A 17,590-nucleotide genomic window follows, 5' to 3' on the forward strand; every position below is an offset into this window, starting at 1 on the left:
AATATATCAACAAGCGGGCAAACAAAAAGGAAAGGTCCCACCGCACAGTAACAACTAATTTTCCAGGAAAAGGAGAAAACACAAATCAAGTGACTTTTTCTCTTTTGCTCGCTACTGTTGTTGTTGTTGTTGCTGCTGCTGCTGCTGCTTTTAAGAGAAGAGGATGAAAGAGAAAGGGAGAGAAAGTCTATGACGGCGACAGAGCACTTTTATATCCACGCCGGCACTGGCTCCACAATAATGTAAGCACCGTAGTAGAAGTACCCCAAGTTCTTTTACTATTTTGGCTTCTGCATATCGGCTGCCCTTGCGTCAAATAAGATCATTAAGCATTATTTCTTTTTGTGTGTCTCTTGAAGCGAGAAAAGAGGAGTGAAGGTTGGGTAGGTGGGGGAGGTACAGGAAGAGGAGTGGCAGGAGGAGCGTATGAGGGGAAGCAGTGCTAGCAGTCAAGAATTCAGCAGCTATGATACGTGAGGATGGATGGATGGATGGATGGATGGATGATGATCTGGGAAACATGTGCTTTGAAGAACAAGAGTGTGCAGTTTCCTTTTTGGTGCTTCTTGCTTCAGGTGTGTTTCCCTTCTTTCATCTACGTTCACTTACACTCTCTCTTTCTATGGTATACAGCCGGTAGTAATAGTAGTAGCAGCGTTAGCAGCAACAGTACCTGATTTCCCTTTTCATAATTCCCCCTTCTTTTGAAGCATTTCAATTACTCTTCTCACTCCAAAAACATACAGGCGTTTGCAAGCGAACAAGGAGGCTGCGGCCGTGGTGGCATATTATTTGCTGCATAACAATACTACGTATGGCTCTCTACTCGCTTTTTGTGACCTTGTCCCGTTTCGAACGGGTTTACTTTATCCGCGGTCTGTGCTGCTAATTCTCCCCCAGCGTCAAAGGGGGCTTGGGGGTGGATTCATGCACATTTCGTGCTTCAAACTCACCTATGCGTACCGTCGCTCTTCGTTTAGAAGGATCATATCCCCCAGGAAGAAGATGAACAGGGCGTCTTTGTGTACAATGCGAGGTACATACAAAAAGAAAAAAGAAATTTTATGTTCTTTTTTTTCCATCCTTCCCTTAAAAACCCCCACACTTCGTTATTCAGCCCCATTGATTTTTTTGTATAAGACTTCTGTTGCCGTGAGAACAATGACCAAAAACGCCAAGGAAATGTGTATTTATACACCCTTTATCATGTCAGCAACAATAAGAATCACATCTCTTTATTATGCTCCTTCCTGTATATATTCTCTCAAGGGCTATAATGATAATCCTTGATGTTTTACGGATGAGTTTGCTATGAGGGGAAAAGAGGAGCAGGGGGAGCATATTCTTCTTTCAGTGATCCTGATCTTGTGTGTCTCTCTCGGTCCTTTCCCCTTAACAGGTGAAGCTGCTATTATTACATTGTTCTTATTGCTGGCAGTACTGTAGCAGTGCTTATATGGCTATGTGATACCATATGTGAACCATTAATTTTTCTCAGGCTATTGGTGGCACATACGCTATTTGCATTACATCGTTACACATGTTACTATTCTTCGATCAAAGCTGATGAGGAACCAATAGATGTGGTCTATTTAACTTTTTCTTCTTCTAGATATGGAAGTCGATAGATGATTTACCCAACAACAACGAGCAATGCATAACGATACAATAAATTCTGCTATTGTTGGTTACGAGATCACATCATCAGCGATATGATATTTAAAGCGGTAGCAACCAGATAATATCACCAAAAGCAACAGTCTAGAGGCGACATTGTGCTGTTGTACGTTTAATGATGTCAAAACAACACAATACTCGTTTTAAAAAATATATATACAACATATCAACATAACTATATATGTTCTATTGCCATCATCTCAAATAATCAAACAGGTTTTTTGCAGCTTTTCTATTATCTCACAGTGAGATCGACACAACGTGCTGTTCCAATAATAATTAAGTCTTAAAGTGAAAAGGAAGGGTTAAAGAGATAGATAAATATATAGGTGCTCATTTCCGTTGTTTTTATATGACCTGAATCGCACATACTTGCCTGTTCTACTTAATTAGCAGCAGCAAGACGGTTTTGTCAATTTACAGTGATACAAATATGTACTATTCTCCTGTTTTTCTGCACTGCTCTACAGAAAAGCTGACATAAGCGCACCGCCGCATCAATCATTCAAAGTGATGTTACTGCGTGCTGCAAATACTGCGCCTCCCTATAAATGCTATCATTAATCCCGCATAATACACGATGGTGTACTAGAATCGGTTATAAGAAAAATTCATTAAATTTGACCGGAAATTGTTCTTGCATGTTCTGTGATAACCTTAGAAAAAAAAACTATTCGGTTAAGTACCCAAGCAATGATGAAAGCTCAAAAGATTTATGAAATACGTTCAAATTTGGTCTTTAAAAATATATATAAAGTGTTTAAAAGGAGCATATAAGCAAAGTATTCGAAAATCATTCAGTATAGCTGCAAAATGGATAGGTATCAATGTATTTTTTTCTGAACACTTTTTCTAGGTGTAAAAATTACCTGGAAACTTCTCACTTGTGACGTTTTTGTCAATAACAGCGGCTTATATAACAGTAAGAGTATATATAATAGAAACGATGATGCTACTTCGATAATGATGATGTTGACCATATAGTATGTAACAGTAAAGAAAGTAGAACGGGGATAAGGGAAATAGGTGGTGCTCGATTCATAGAATTCGGTCATACTATTACGTTAGCACAGAGAATTCTTTTTTATGTATTGATAAAATTTCTGATGTTGTGAAGGTATGTAGAGGAGAGGCCAATACGTGGCACTGCTGCTGTCCTTAGTGGTAATAATGGCATATACGAAAACAAAGTTCATAAGTGATAGTTAAACTTTATAAACTTTTGCTCTCTGCATTTCCATTTTCTAAGCTATACTGTATCGACATGGTTCAACACGATCGACTGTTACTTGCGTCGAGAAACACGAGTGTGTTGTCCTCCCAGGTTAATGAATGCTTTGTTGAGCGGAATTGACGCGTCACGTATAATGTACCAGTTGAAATATCAAAGTGGATAAGCAAACACAAGATGAACATTGTATTGACTTCAAGGAGCAAAAGATGCATAAGTGGTCTTTGTGTACTTTTACCATTATGCAACTGAGTTGGAAATTAACAATGAAATGGATCAGCGTCACTGCCTCCTTCTGACAGCGAGCCGCACAAACATTTACAAGTTGTCGAATCCCCTATCGCCTCTGTACGTTATTTTTTGGCGATACTAAAGATTGTACCAGGACTCAAGCGGATTGCGTTAAGCCTTGATGATATAAAAATTTTTGTTGCGACGTTTCTGGTATTACTTCAGCAACTGGTTCTATCGCTCACCAGAAGAGCAAAGCTTCTAGAGTTCTTGACTCCTTTTCAACAGCAACCAACGACGACGAACAATGTTCAACAATCACCCGCTGCGCTTAAAATCACTGTTCTGTACAGTGCCAGTTAAAAATAGCTTACATGCGACAATTACTGCATTGTCACTAAATAGCGCTGGAAACATTGAACCTCGTTGGTGGAGGTGCTCTACGACAATAAATAATACAATACTTGTCGTCAGCAACTCTCTTGTTACCTCACTTGGAACACCTCACACTTGAAGAACTCTTATTCAATAGCTTCTCAGAAATACTTTGCCATCTAATCACGCTTACGATGTCAAGTTAGACATACCTTTGCCTCAACGGTATGTCAAATTTGTGGCACTAAAGACGATAAGCTTCTCTTGTTTACATACCAACTTAAGACTTAAAGCAAATGTAGTTGAATCATTTATCGTCTAGATCACGATTAATCGCACTGACCATAGCAATTAGCGAGAAGTTACCTTCAATAACACAGAAGGTATGTGTCTATAGTTGCTCATTATAATTGCTCCATCATTATATCAGTGGGCAGTAGTAGGCAAGCTCACAGTTTATAATGACGACACACATAGGACGTATCGACGCTATTGAGCGATTCCTGGATGACATACTACAGAGGGATAAGCGTATGATGACACTTTTGTTACTCTCGTCAATAACGAGCAAGAAAGAAGCGAACGAGTCTTCGAGAGCGACAAGGTACTGCTTTTTTGAGCAAACTGAACTCAATTGCAATACAATTTTACGGTAACTCTAGACCTTATGGCTAAAAGAAGTTTGAAAATAATAATAGATGAATAGTGCTAAATTACGCGTTGTACTTCATTGTATACCCTGATAAACAACACGAAGAAAAAATGCATACATGTTATTTGCTTTTAAGCTGTTGCAACGCCCCTTTTAACGCGAGGTTTGCTTTTAACGGCAGTTAATCAACGAATGTACATTGTTTGTTTTACGAGCACAATTACTCTATGATACTTCAGATCAACTTTTAGAGTAAGTGCCTAGTCAAAGAAATAGTAGCACTGAAAATATCGACTCTTTTAAAGCAAGAAAAGTGGTAGTACTATTATTCATATCTTGACGGTCTTCAAATCGTCTACTTTTTAAAAACTGCAGCATCAGGAGTTGAGCGTACCGCCGGTGTTCCAGCATCACGTAATCCCAGACGTGTTTCGGAAGTATACAATCTATTATATAGCTCCAAAAACTAGTAATTGCTATTGTATATGTATATGATTTTTCTTGCTAAATATGTAATAATTCTCATTTTATAATATACGTTGGGTATAAACACAGAAAGAAAAGATGGGTAAAGAAGATATGCACATGTTCTCAGGGAACTTTACACATGCTTCGGTTGTATGACTATTGCTGGTGTTAAGTGCCAACGTACTACGTATGTATACAATAAGTATCGATGCCTTCATGTTTCACTGTTTTCACTTTGACATCGTCTTCATACTGATACTGTCACCCATTATATGATATTTAAGCATACTCAGGCCCATTTGTTTGATGTAAAACATTAGACACGACCACACATACTTCTTCCACTCGGATTGCTCTTCCGGCATGAACGAACTACATATCTTTCCTTGAATATCGACATCAAACATCAGAAGACAAACAGGAACGATTCTAAAACTAAATTCTTCGGACGGTGATCTGTGGTTTACTGCTTGTATATATTTGGAAATGCATTGTCTGGTAGGTGTATAAAGGTACTCCCGTTCTCACGTGTATACAGCATCTTTTTGTATGTATACAACCATGTCTGTTTTTTCTTCGTTTCTTATCCTTTCTGCTTATCTAAAGAATTATCTCGTCTTCTCAATGTGAACATGCAACCTGTCTAATTCTTGATGAGCCACGATAAGTATGTTCCCTGTTCTGCATGCGGTAGATACCCTTGCAAGGATGAAAAGTGAGCGCAATAGATATTAAATTGATAATTACAGCAAGCAAGACTGTATAGTGCTACTGTAAATCAATGCCGCTTTTAATCGTTAAAGCTTCTTTATCAGGTTGAAAAACATTAAATTAGAACCGTGTAGATATAGTATTTCAATTGCGATCTCATTTTTGAGGATTTATGGTTATGGTGCTGTCATGTATCATCAATGTTGGTTAATCCGTGTGTGTGGTGCTCGTTTTACTGCTTATGAACACAGCGGAGTGTATTAGGTTGTCCGGATCAATCTCAAAGTAGTGTAGTTTTTCACAGCATTATCTCGCACAGCCCAAGTTGCGCTATTATGGTGCATTCGCCTTATAACCGTCAAAACTTTATGTTGTTTCAATTTGATTCTTAAATAGCGATAGAAAAAACGGCGTGTACCCTGAAATTGGGACATCGGCGCACGACCTGGCCGCTACCCAGAAACACACCAATGGATATCGACATTTGCAGCTGTCCGGTGCAGACTTTGACCCTGAACCCGATCCACGGCTGGTCCATGATCAGTTTATTACCACCAACACAACTAGATAGCTAGCGCCTCTACACTCTTATCTTCTCTCCTCCGATTACCCTTGCCTCGACAAACTTTGTATATATTTCTCTTCTTTATTTATTTGTTATGTAATATCTCGGTCTCTTGTACCCTCGCTTCCTCTTCCATTAAAATCAGTCGGGCTTTTCTTCCCCTGAGGGTTTTCCCGGTCTTTATTTTTCGTATTTTATCCTGCCTTATATCATTCTATACAGTATTCATATTACCATCGAAAAACAATGGCCGCCAGATTGCCTGAAGGATGTTGCCACTAATATTTTTCTCACCGATGATGAAATGAAAAAACTGTTTGATATGATGGGATAAATGCTCGATCACGAATCAGCTATGATAATATGTTCGATATTATACTGTCTGGTTCTTTTATATAATGTCAGTAATTAAACATTCATTCGTATCATACATGATAAATTCCCTAATCGTCCTGTCCTGATGTTCTTAGTCGTACCCTTCGCCTTTCCCATTATATGATATCGTGCGTTTTATAGAAAATAGAAGTCTATTTTAATGAGGTGGTCGTTGTTATTTTTTCTTAGTGTGATTGATGCTCTTGTTGTTCTGAAGTAACCAGGTCTAATTATAAAATACAAGATGAAACTTACAATACTATTTCATTCCGGTCCCTCTTTTTTTTTTAACGAAGTATACTACATATTACTATGCTGTTAGTCACTACCGGTCAACGTTAAACGCGCGAACGACAGCGTTCTGTGACCGAATATGCGAGTTCGATGTATGTGTCCGTTCTGTTTATTGATTGTTTTATAGGGGACAACAAGTGCAGCGCATATTTTGGATCTATGCAGTAGTACAGCAAAAGAGGAGAGAAAGTCAATTAAAACCCTTGATAACGGAGATCAAAGGACTATACACTTCTTCATGTATATATATATATATATATATATATATATACATGCGCATCATAAAAATGATAGCTATCATCCACTGAAGCAAGTCAGAATGCCGTTGACAGCTTTTTGGCCATCGGCTTCATTGAAACAGTGCAACTGAAGACAAAGCTTTCAATTGATTTGCAAATTTTGCTCTCGGAACTCGGTGTAACAATCAATGAGGATCTGGTCATGGTGGCTCCTCGCCGAAAGAGTCAGGAAAATGCAGAGGTAGGGGGAAAAACAAGGCTTAGTATTAATATCCATGAGCAAGAGCAGAGGGGACATATGTCGTATTTGCTTATATTTTGGGCCGATTGGAGATATTGCATCATTATGCCACAACCTTTAAAAACACCGGTTTGGCACGACAGCACAATTAGAGGCGTATCAAAGCAGTAATGAGCAAGCGTTTGACAAGTGCTAAAACCGGATCCGTACGATCTTGCGTTCTGGCGGAAAGAGCTATGCAAGCATGCATGGTATGGATCTCAGCAAAGATGAGGATCAAATGATCCAGCTGTTTTGTGCTTGGCACATCTCACGCTCGGATTATAGTCAGTCGATGTTTTCCTGGACAAGCCTCGACAATTTGTTGGGTTTTCAGCACCGAATTTGACGTATGTAGGCTTCACAAGGGAGATACGGCGCCCAGAAATTGGTTTACAGACGCTGAGCTACTATTGGCATTTATAGACACGAAACGCTTGGATGAACTGGATTAAATGGATGCTTTAGGATGTCTTGGTATTGATTGCTAAAGTTCTACGATGAGCATCTAATTTATAGCTGGTGATTCTGACTGCCGCACTAATAGCAAAAGTTACCAACAAAAATGCCTTGTGCCCCGAGTTTGCTAATGGAACTTGCTATGTGATCCAAACCGTTGCTGATCGCCAAAGTGACTATTCAATATTACGGTTGCATAAACGAGATCGAGAAATTGTGGATATTATGCGACATGCGGATATAAAGTTGATGTGCTGCTGTCCGAGTTAAATGTGGAGTCATCAGCAAAAGATAGCGCCGCAGGCAAAGATTTTCTGAACAAGTTTGGATGTCGTAGGAAAAGAAGCAATGTAAGTTTGTTGTTCTAGGACGCAAATCTGATGACAATGTCACTAAACGTAGCTTGAAAGCAGTTTTGAAGACCAACGCCTTAGAAACATAATGATCAATGAATATCGGAATAGCTACTTTGCCATGTTAACATGTACTCATTCGAGCAAACAATAAAATGGAAACACTATGATTAGTTATATTAAATCCCTGTTTCATGTGACATACATATCTTGGATGATTGTGTATAACGTTGACACTTCTTTTCGTGTGTTCGATCGTTTTTGTATTCTGTTAGTAAGGCTGGACCCGAGTGGAGAAACAACAAATACCGGTTTAAAATGCTGCTTAGATAATATCTTTGTGAAAGAAATTAATTGTCATAGTATTTTAAGCATTTCACTGACTGATGAGGAGTACACTAATGTGGGGAATGTTTAACTGCAGGTTTAATAAAGATTCCAGTTGTATATGCAAAGCATTGTGTATACTAGCGTTGCAACATTGCATTGGGCGTGCATGCGTTTATGTTGACGTGAATTGCGTAACACATTATGCGGGGGCCCGGTACGTTTTCTCCACACATGTACACACACGAAGACAACAAGCAAGCAAATAAATAAACATAGATTGTATGTTCCATTTGATATATAGAAGATGATCTAAGTAGAGCTAGAAGAAGGGAAATGGAAGCTTCGTTTTCCATAATAAAAAGCATAAGAAAAGGAAGAGTTGGGAGATTGATAATGCATGTGTGGTAGAGAAGACTATAGGGAAAGCTGTAAGAAAAGAAAAAATCCATAAGAAAAAGATTTCATTGGTTCGCCCAATTTTTTTTTTTTCATTCGTTTCGTTGTCGTCGTGGTTCTGTTATCACTTTGATTTTCGTTTCTCTTTTTTCTTGAAGCGTGTTGGTGGGGATGGCATCGTCATATCCTGATGATGTGATTCGTCGGCGGTCTTTCCAGAACCTTCCTCCACAGCAACTTCTTGTTGGTGTTGCTGCGCAACCGCCTTGGCTTCATTGGTTGTGATAGTTTGAGGATCCTTGTCGAGTCAATATACTGGCAGACTTGCAAATGGCATCGCCATCGGATAGTCTAAAAGATGTGTGAGGTCACGCGGGGACAGCAACAGTCAGTATATATGGCAAGTCGTGATAAGGAATAAATTTACCCTGTGCTGCCATAGTGCAACCAGGAGCGGCATGAGATTGATGCAAGGCCGCGGCAGGTCCTTTGTGGTTGTTGGCATGGCCGCGTTTGCCCTTTTTCTTCCCGTTTGACTTTTTGCTGTTCTTTCGCTTGTTGTTGCCAGCTGCTGTCGACAAAGTTTCTTGTTCATTAGGGGCAATCTTTTTCAAACAGCTCTTGAGCACCAAATGCTCGTCTTCGTCTGAGGATGAGGATGACGATGAAGATGCGGAGTGATACTGTTGCTGGATTTCCGCAACGATAAGTTCACAGAGCATATCTTGATTGAACTGCTTGCGCTCCCATTCCTCGCGTCCTCGTCGACTAGCTTCTTGACGACACTGGTCCAGTGAAGGAAGGATATGTACCACGTTATGGTCCAAGTCAAAGCTCACTCGTCGTTGCTAGTATTAAATATTTTTAAAAAGTGTGAGTTGACATGATATCTTTTTTGTTGGAAGAAAAACGACAGAAAGAGAAAAGTATTTACGTTTGGTTGTTGCTGTTGTTGCTGTTGGCAGTTTTGGACAGTTTGAGATGGTTGAGTGTAAGATGAGCGACGTGCCATTCTGAGCGTTGAGTACGAAAGAAGAAGAAAAAAGTAGAAAGAGATAAAAGTGGCGAGCTTATCCCCCAGCATGGGGGGCAATTGATTACCTTCCACTTTCTGAGTCACCCAAGCTCACTCCATTGGCTGGACTCGAATGACCAGCCGAAAAAGGTATTGACTGGTTCTGGTTGGATGGGTTTCGACGTGGACCTTTCCTTTTGTTTCCTCGCACTTCTTTCGTATGTATTCATTTCAGACTGCTTTATCACACACACACACACACACACACGTTTGCTGATGAAGCCGTTGCTCTGATAGTTTTTCATGATATATGTCATAAACATAAGGGTTGTTCCTTATCACTTTGCTATCCGATAAAATATTAGCATGAACTTGAGGGAGAGGCCCGGAATATAAAACGGCGCACTTTAATTTTCTTGCCAAGGCCACGTTCTTTTCGGCAAACGAAAGAATCTACTTACGAGTTATTTATTTTTAAGCATTATGCGCGTCTGTGCCGCGTTATCCTCATACGCATAAAAGCTGTAGCAAGACAAACAAGATTATTTCGCTATATTACCTGCTAAATGAGTTATAAAATGGTCCTTTTCAATGGATACGATAGAGCGACCAACAAAGCAACGCAAATTCCAAGCTGATGTTTTCTACCGGACGAGGTTACCTTAGCAACCATATTTTAGGCTAGTGGTGTTTACCAAGTAACCATGTTTCAAGCTGTAATATATGTTCTATAGCAACGGGTGGATATTGCTTAGCAACATGTTCAAGTCAAAATTTCTTTAGCAGACATAAATAAGCTAGTGTAAATTTTTCCAGAACAACGGACGTTTTCTTGTCTTCGGCTGGTTCGCATCGTTTTTATGATACTAGTATGATGTTCAGAAGAAACAATCAAAAAACTCGAGCTTCATTCTAATTTTCATCATGCGCCAAGTTAAAATCCCCCATCAGCCAAATGGAAATTCGTGTCACGCCAAGTTGAAAAGCAAAATGCGCCAACCATTAAAAATCATGTATACTACAAATTGCTCGATATGGACATGCATCGATTTTTTGACCGTTTCTCCGTCTTCATACACACGCACACGCACATGACGCAATAGGAAGATCGGGATGTCCAAAATTTACCAAACGTGCGTTTAAACAGTCTAATATTTGTTTATATTTACTTTGGCGCACTCTTTTTCTTGTGCATAAGGCATGCGCATCGTTCTATTTTTTACATTGCTGCTCACGTACATCATACGCGCACGTTTCAATGAATATCGACCGAGATCCTCACCATTAACATGCAAGCGCCTCAAATCTACATGCTTTTCTGGCATAACGGCCATGAGCATGGTACATGTGGCATTGCCTGCGTTGTTATTCGAGCAGTCGTGGTGTACAAGCGTATATACACCCTTATTCTACCTGGTGCATGTTGTACGGATTCTGCTGCTATGATTTGTCGATCAGTTTTCTTTCCCTCCTAAAAACCACGTCCATGTGACCCATAGAAAATCCCTGTACATAAGTTTTCCGTCTTTGGAATAGGGTCGTCATAACAACATTGGTCCCCACTACAAGGAGGGTACTAACGAGAAAAGAACCAAAAGCTCGGTCATACAAGTAAAAAGTTCAGTCTCCCATTGCTTATAATCATGGCAAAGAAGCTCTTCCCGTGATGTTGATGATGATGATGACGACGAAGAAGCCTGGTCTTTGATATTATATTCCAAAAAGATCTACGCACGCCATGCTTATGACTAATAATAAGAAATTGATATTATGCTTGTATATTCCTTGATTCAATTAAATGCGGATCCATCTCCCTCGAGCTTATTGTCGCTGCTAATTGGTTTCACTTTTTATTGCACTGTATGATGATAAACTAGAAGAAACCCACCTGCGGTTCCCGTTCCAGTTTTGTCACAAAGGCAGCAACAACAACGTTTGTGTGTTTCTGCGTCATTTTACTAGCATATCACCAAACAACAACAAAAAATTCGCCGTATTCTCAAGTATACACGTCTCAAAAAACAGTGATACATGAAGCTTGTTTCCAGAAGGGATTCTACCAAGTGAACAACGGACAGATCAAAAGCTTCGGATGAACGTTTAGAATAATCGGTTGATTGGCTGAAACAACAGCAAGGCACCACCTTCCAAATTTTCTACAGAGCGTTTCGCTCCAGCGTACACTGTGTATTTGAGTGAGATTTTTGTTACCCCTATTTACCTCACTCACTCTCTCTTCTTGCTCTTACTCTTGTCCTCGCTCTACTTTTTCTTTGTCTCTCTCTTTCCTCTCTTTCTTTTTTTCTCTTTTTAATATTTGCCACTAAAAGAACAACTCGTCTCTAGAGCAACATTTTTCAACACGCAAAAAGAAAAAAAGTGCAATGGCAGCCGCTATTGACTCTGATTACCACCAAGACGTCGACATGGAGATTTCCGCTCCCCCACCGTCTTACGGAACCCAGATGCCATCCAAACTTAAGGCTTTGTTCGGTCACGGGATGAGCAACGACGCCGCCACTAATATTAGTACTATGACGACGCCGACAACAATAGGCCCTAACGACATGCCAGCACCACCTTCCTTTACAGTTCCTAACGACTTCACAGAACCCAAAGTTGCTCAAAAAGGGTTCAAAAGCAATTCATGGTTTTCAGCCGCTTCGTTCCACCAAAACAACAAAACTGTGCGTCGAGCCATTTCTGCACCTAATGCCAAACTTTTGAACATGACCAAGCAACAGCAACAGCAACAGCAGCAGCATAATAGTGGTAGTTTCCATAGTTTGAAACTGCAGACCGCACCCAGTATTGCGGAAAGCTCTACAACAACAAGCGCAAGTAGTAGTACCAGCAGCAGTGGTGCTTCGACCATGTCAGTGCCTGCACTGCAACGACTACGTCCCTGCCGCCGTACGTATTCGAGCAGCAGCATTAAAGTGAAGAAGGTGGAAGTGGGGCCGTCTAGCTTCACAAAGATCCGTATGCTCGGCAAAGGTGATGTCGGCAAAGTCTACATGGTGCGACAAAAAGGGTCCGATAAACTGTACGCGATGAAAGGTTAGAACAAAAAAGAGAAAAACTTTATTTGGCTTGTTTTCTGCTGTTATGATAATGATTGTTTTTTAAATGCGGCGGCTCTATGTACTAATGGCATAACGGCACCATAGTCCTTTGCAAGCGAGAAATGGTCAAACGCAACAAGATCAAACGGGCACTTGCGGAACAGGAGATTTTGTCGACGGCGAACCATCCGTTCATTGTCACACTGTACCACTCTTTCCAAAGCCAAGACTACCTGTATTTTGTGATGGAGTATTGTATGGGTGGCGAATTTTTCCGAGGTAGATACTATTCCTTGTAGTAGTAGTAGTAGTAGTAGTACTAGTACTAGTAGTAGTTGCAACGTGAACCAACAGCAACAACAACAGCAAGAGTTTGAGCTAACTTTCTTTTTGGTTTCCGGTAGCATTGCAATTACGCCCTGGCAAGTGTCTGAGTGAAGAAGGTGCCAAGTTTTACGCAGCGGAGGTCACTGCTGCACTGGAGTATCTTCATCTTCAGGGCCATATTTACCGTGATCTAAAGCCAGAAAGTATGATGTTCGCTGCTTGTTTCTGTTCCAGCTGAAAAATGATTAAGGGAGAATTTAGCTCCCTTCCCCACCACTATTACTCGTGCTAATCATGACAAGTGGCTGCTGCTGCTGCTGCTGCTATATAGATATTCTGCTTCACCAGAGCGGTCATATTATGCTGACGGACTTTGATCTGAGCAAAGGATCGCATCCTCCTGGAAAACCTTGCGTCGTGAAATCCAGTTCGCCGTATATGGTGCGTATCTCACTGAAAGAAATTATCTGCACGACTGCCGCCGCATTATCCTCACGAATCTAATTCTGCAATGTTTCTGCTAGCCACCATCTATTGATACAAGAAGCTGTGTAAGCAATCTGCGAACCAACAGTTTTGTCGGTACTGAAGGTAAAGCCAACTCACAATTCAACGAGCTTCCTGTCCGTGAGGCTGCATAAATCTTTCGGTCAAAGCAACCACAACAATGAAATTCACAATCAATCATTTTTGTTGCTGGTAGAATACATTGCCCCTGAGGTTATCAAGGGCTGCGGTCACACTAGCACGGTGGATTGGTGGACGTTGGGTATATTGATTTTTGAAATGCTGGTAAGCAACACACGCACTTTTCTCTAGGGCATGTATTCGACAGCAAAAAGCTGGACTATTATAGTGACTAATGTATGTGCATATAGTATGGCACAACCCCTTTCAAAGGCAACAACCGCAACGAAACATTTTCTCGCATTCTACACTTTCACCCGATGTTTGGAGAACAGCCAGCACCGTACAAGACGAATCTGAGCAGCAATTGCAAGAATCTTATTCATAAATTGCTGCATAAGGACGAGCATAAGCGGTTGGGATCGCGAGCAGGTGCTTCGGACGTCAAGGCGCATCCATTCTTCAAAAACATCAATTTCGCACTGCTCCGTCACAGTGTGCCTCCCATTGTGCCCCTTATGCAGAAGCCGAACGGGATTGATGCGATCAACTTTAGAAAGATGCCTCCGGAAAGCATGAGCTTGGACCTGGAGGCGGATACCGTGATGATTACCTTCAGGGACGGCAACTCCTCCGCAAACAACCCTTTTGATAAATTTAATTCGAGTAAGTGTTATTAGTAGTTATACTCGTTGTTCGTAAAACTCTAACCTTGTGTATTGTTGCTCTTGATAGTTACTGTGTACCATGATGGCGACTCAGACTCTGAATTGGACGCCCCCATTGCTTAAAGACATATCACACACGAACATACATCATACACTCACCAACTTTTATACGAAACGACGAACAAAAAGTAATTTCCATCCCACCAAAAGAAAAAGCCTCCTCCAGGTTTCTCTGAACCTTTCCACTCCTCCTTCTATACCCTTATCATAATCTCTTTTCATAATACTCTTTTGGCTTTCCCTGTGCTTCTGCGTTCTAATTGCCTTAATTCTGTGTTTGCTCTGATCTCAACAATACAACCCGCTTTTTTTTATTACTTCTTTCTACTTATTGCATAGTTTCTTTTTTAAATAGTATTATCAGTAGTCTTTATCATATACACTGCCATTCCCCCAACCCCACAAACCACATAATAAAACAAGTCCCTTAGTTTCCATGGCTTTATATAATGCAACACACGGAATCTTGTCATCTTTTGTGTATAATTAATTGTTATTTGCGAAAAAAACTATCAATTTCTAGGATGGTGGAAAGTGACAACATGTAAAAAGCAACAAAGTTGGATTTAAGAAAATGTGCGTGTAAGAAAAAGTGGGAGTTGGAGAAATTATTTTTTTCTTTTTTCATGCTTGATAATTAATTATATGAGAAATTTACACGAAGGCCTTGACGTGGTTCTCGCAAACGTCACGAAGCTTGGCCTCGAGGTCCTTGGAGAGGACACCCTGAGTGCGGATTTCGTCAAGAACAGCCTTGTGCTCAGATTGGCAGTGGCGAATAAAGTCCTTTTCCCATTCGACGACCTTGTTGACGGGAATCTTATCCAAGAAACCGTTGACACCGGCGAAGACGATGGGGACTTGGACCTCGATCGACAAGGGGGAGTATTGGGGCTGCTTCAACAATTCGGTAAGACGGGCACCACGGTTCAACAAGAACTGGGTGGAGGAATCCAAATCGGAACCGAACTGGGCGAAGGCGGCGACTTCACGGTACTGGGCCAAGAAAAGCTTGAGCGAACCAGCGACCTGCTTCATGGCCTTGGTCTGGGCAGCGGAACCGACACGCGAGACGGACAAACCGACGTTAATGGCGGGACGGATACCCTTGAAGAAGAGTTCGGCTTCCAAGAAGATCTGACCGTCAGTGATGGAAATGACGTTGGTAGGAATGTAAGCGGACACATCACCACCCTGGGTTTCACTAGATGATTGCTTGAATGTTAGTAGCCCAGATATCTTTCTCCTTATCTTCTAGTAATCATGCAAAAGATTTGTGCTTACATGATGGGCAAAGCGGTCATGGAACCATAACCGAAGCTCTTGTTCATCTTGGCGGCACGCTCCAAAAGGCGAGAGTGGAGGTAGAAGACATCACCAGGGTAAGCTTCACGACCAGGAGGACGACGAAGCAAAAGGGACATCTGACGGTAGGCAACAGCCTGCTTGGACAAATCGTCGTAGATGATCAAAGAGTGGCGACCGTTGTCACGGAACCATTCACCAAAGGCGGCACCGGAGAAAGGAGCCAAGTACTGAAGGGGAGCGGCTTCAGAGGCGGTGGCAGCAACGACGACGGTGTACTTCATGGCATCGTTCTCCTCAAGAGTGCTGACGAGCTGAGCAACAGTCGAACGCTTCTGACCAACGGCAACGTAGATACAGTAGAGCTTCTTGGCCTCATCGCTGCCGTTGTTCCAGTTCTTCTGGTTAAGGATGGCTTCCAAAGCGACGGCGGTCTTACCGGTCTGACGATCACCAATGATCAATTCACGCTGACCACGACCGATGGGAACCATGGAGTCGACAGACTTGATACCAGTCTGCATGGGCTCGTTGACAGAGTGACGGGGCAAAATGCCAGGAGCCTTGACCTGGACACGCGAACGGCCAACGGTGTCCAAAGGACCCTTACCGTCAATGGGGTTACCAAGGGCATCGACAACACGGCCCAAGACACCAGGGCCGACGGGAACGTCGACAATGGCACCAGTACGCTTGACGGTGTCACCTTCCTTGATCAAACGATCGTTACCGAAAACGACAATACCGACGTTGTCAGCTTCCAAGTTAAGGGCCATACCCTATAATTCAATAAAGCATACATTGTTATTGTTATTGTTTTCTCTAACAGCACAAGCTATATAATCCCTTTACTTTGCCGACATAATCACTATCACCCCTTCCCTAATTTAACGATTTTTCTTACCTTCAAACCGCTCGAGAACTCCACCATTTCTTCGGCTTGACAGTTCTTCAAACCGTAAACACGGGCAATACCGTCACCAATCGACAAGACGCGACCGGTTTCCTGGAGGTCAGCAGAAGCAGAAGCACCAAGGATGCGCTGCTCAAGGACAGACGAGACCTCGGAGGTCGAGGGCTTGGCCGAAGCATAGCTACGCGTGGCAGCAGCAGCGACGGCACCCAAGTTCAAACGGGCCTAAACAGTGCCAATTAAATATAAAAGGTGACACGCAATGCGTAATAGAATGGTCGAAATTAATATTGATTGTTATTATTTCGAAAAATGACACAATTCGATTTTTGGGTTTTTGTAGGAATTGTTTGTGTCCGTCTTTGTTGTTGTGGTATTGTTGCGTTGGACAATAGAAAAGAAAACTTACAGCGGGGGCAAGACCACGGGCAAGCGACAAAGGACGGGCAACGCGAGCAACGTTTCTAAGCATGTTAGAGTGTAGGAAAGGGAAAGGGAGAGACTTCGAGTGGCCCAAAATTTTTTTACCAGGGGGGACAATTTCCGTCCGTGGAGACCCAAACTTGCCATTTTCCCCGCTGTTTACGTCACGTCTTTCGCCGCCGCCACACATCGCTATGAGCCACCAGCGCACTCTTATAATTCTTATTGTTTTTCACGTTTTCTTCTCCCCAGCGTAACCCCTTTATTAGTCTGTCTGTCCGTCTGTGTCTTGTGTGTGCCTTGGAATTATTTGCAATGGGCTGGTTTATAAAAATAAACGTAGCTATTATGAAAGAGACAGTTTACTTGGAGGGTTGTTTTCCCAAAAGCAAGGTTGTCATGGTTGCCATGGTAATGCTTGTGTCACGCTAGCTTCCATGGTAATTATTGGTCATAGCAACCAGTAACTTAGTGGTATTTTGTAGGATACTTTTCGATGCTTGAATCATTTGCACTGCACACCAACCCATCTGCCTTTTGGCGTTCCCAAG

At 41.7% G+C, this 17,590-nt stretch overlaps 4 protein-coding genes across 4 annotated transcripts; 2 read left to right on the plus strand and 2 right to left on the minus strand.

Moving 5' to 3' along the window:
- Positions 1-500: 500 nt before the first annotated feature.
- Positions 501-1,036, plus strand: BDB00DRAFT_803429 (uncharacterized protein; the record flags this gene model as incomplete). The annotated part of the gene is made up of 1 exon (XM_053122017.1): positions 501-1,036. One exon carries the CDS (start codon positions 504-506, stop codon positions 675-677), a length of 174 nt encoding a protein of 57 aa, XP_052983895.1. The 3' UTR covers positions 678-1,036.
- Positions 1,037-8,760: 7,724 nt separating this feature from the next.
- Positions 8,761-9,648, minus strand: BDB00DRAFT_868230 (uncharacterized protein; the record flags this gene model as incomplete). Its single annotated transcript, XM_053126445.1, has 3 exons — positions 8,761-8,906; positions 9,064-9,484; positions 9,571-9,648. 3 exons carry the CDS (start codon positions 9,646-9,648, stop codon positions 8,761-8,763), a joined length of 645 nt encoding a protein of 214 aa, XP_052983896.1.
- Positions 9,649-11,871: 2,223 nt separating this feature from the next.
- BDB00DRAFT_803441 (kinase-like domain-containing protein) lies at positions 11,872-14,849 on the plus strand. Its single transcript, XM_053122018.1, has 8 exons — positions 11,872-12,711; positions 12,822-12,995; positions 13,121-13,246; positions 13,375-13,484; positions 13,568-13,634; positions 13,747-13,835; positions 13,922-14,336; positions 14,406-14,849. The coding sequence occupies exons 1-8, from the start codon at positions 12,036-12,038 to the stop codon at positions 14,459-14,461; spliced, it is 1,713 nt and encodes a 570-aa protein (XP_052983897.1). The 5' UTR covers positions 11,872-12,035; the 3' UTR covers positions 14,462-14,849.
- A 203-nt stretch (positions 14,850-15,052) lies between these two features.
- On the minus strand, positions 15,053-17,088 carry BDB00DRAFT_756278 (ATP synthase subunit alpha; the record flags this gene model as incomplete). Its single annotated transcript, XM_053118894.1, has 4 exons — positions 15,053-15,602; positions 15,683-16,482; positions 16,608-16,841; positions 17,026-17,088. The coding sequence occupies 4 exons, from the start codon at positions 17,086-17,088 to the stop codon at positions 15,053-15,055; spliced, it is 1,647 nt and encodes a 548-aa protein (XP_052983898.1).
- Positions 17,089-17,590: the final 502 nt, after the last annotated feature.

This window comes from Zychaea mexicana, assembly GCF_025766255.1.
Source record: "Zychaea mexicana strain RSA 1403 chromosome Unknown BDB00scaffold_8, whole genome shotgun sequence".
NCBI lineage: Eukaryota > Fungi > Mucoromycota > Mucoromycetes > Mucorales > Lichtheimiaceae > Zychaea > Zychaea mexicana.

Coding starts and splice junctions, on each gene's coding strand:
- BDB00DRAFT_803441 (XM_053122018.1), top strand. CDS start 12,036: ATGGCAGCCGCTATTGACTCTGATTACCACCAAGACGTCGACATGGAG. Junction 12,996..13,120: donor GGGTGGCGAATTTTTCCGAG/GTAGATACTATT, acceptor GGTTTCCGGTAG/CATTGCAATTACGCCCTGGC. Junction 14,337..14,405: donor TTTTGATAAATTTAATTCGA/GTAAGTGTTATT, acceptor TGCTCTTGATAG/TTACTGTGTACCATGATGGC.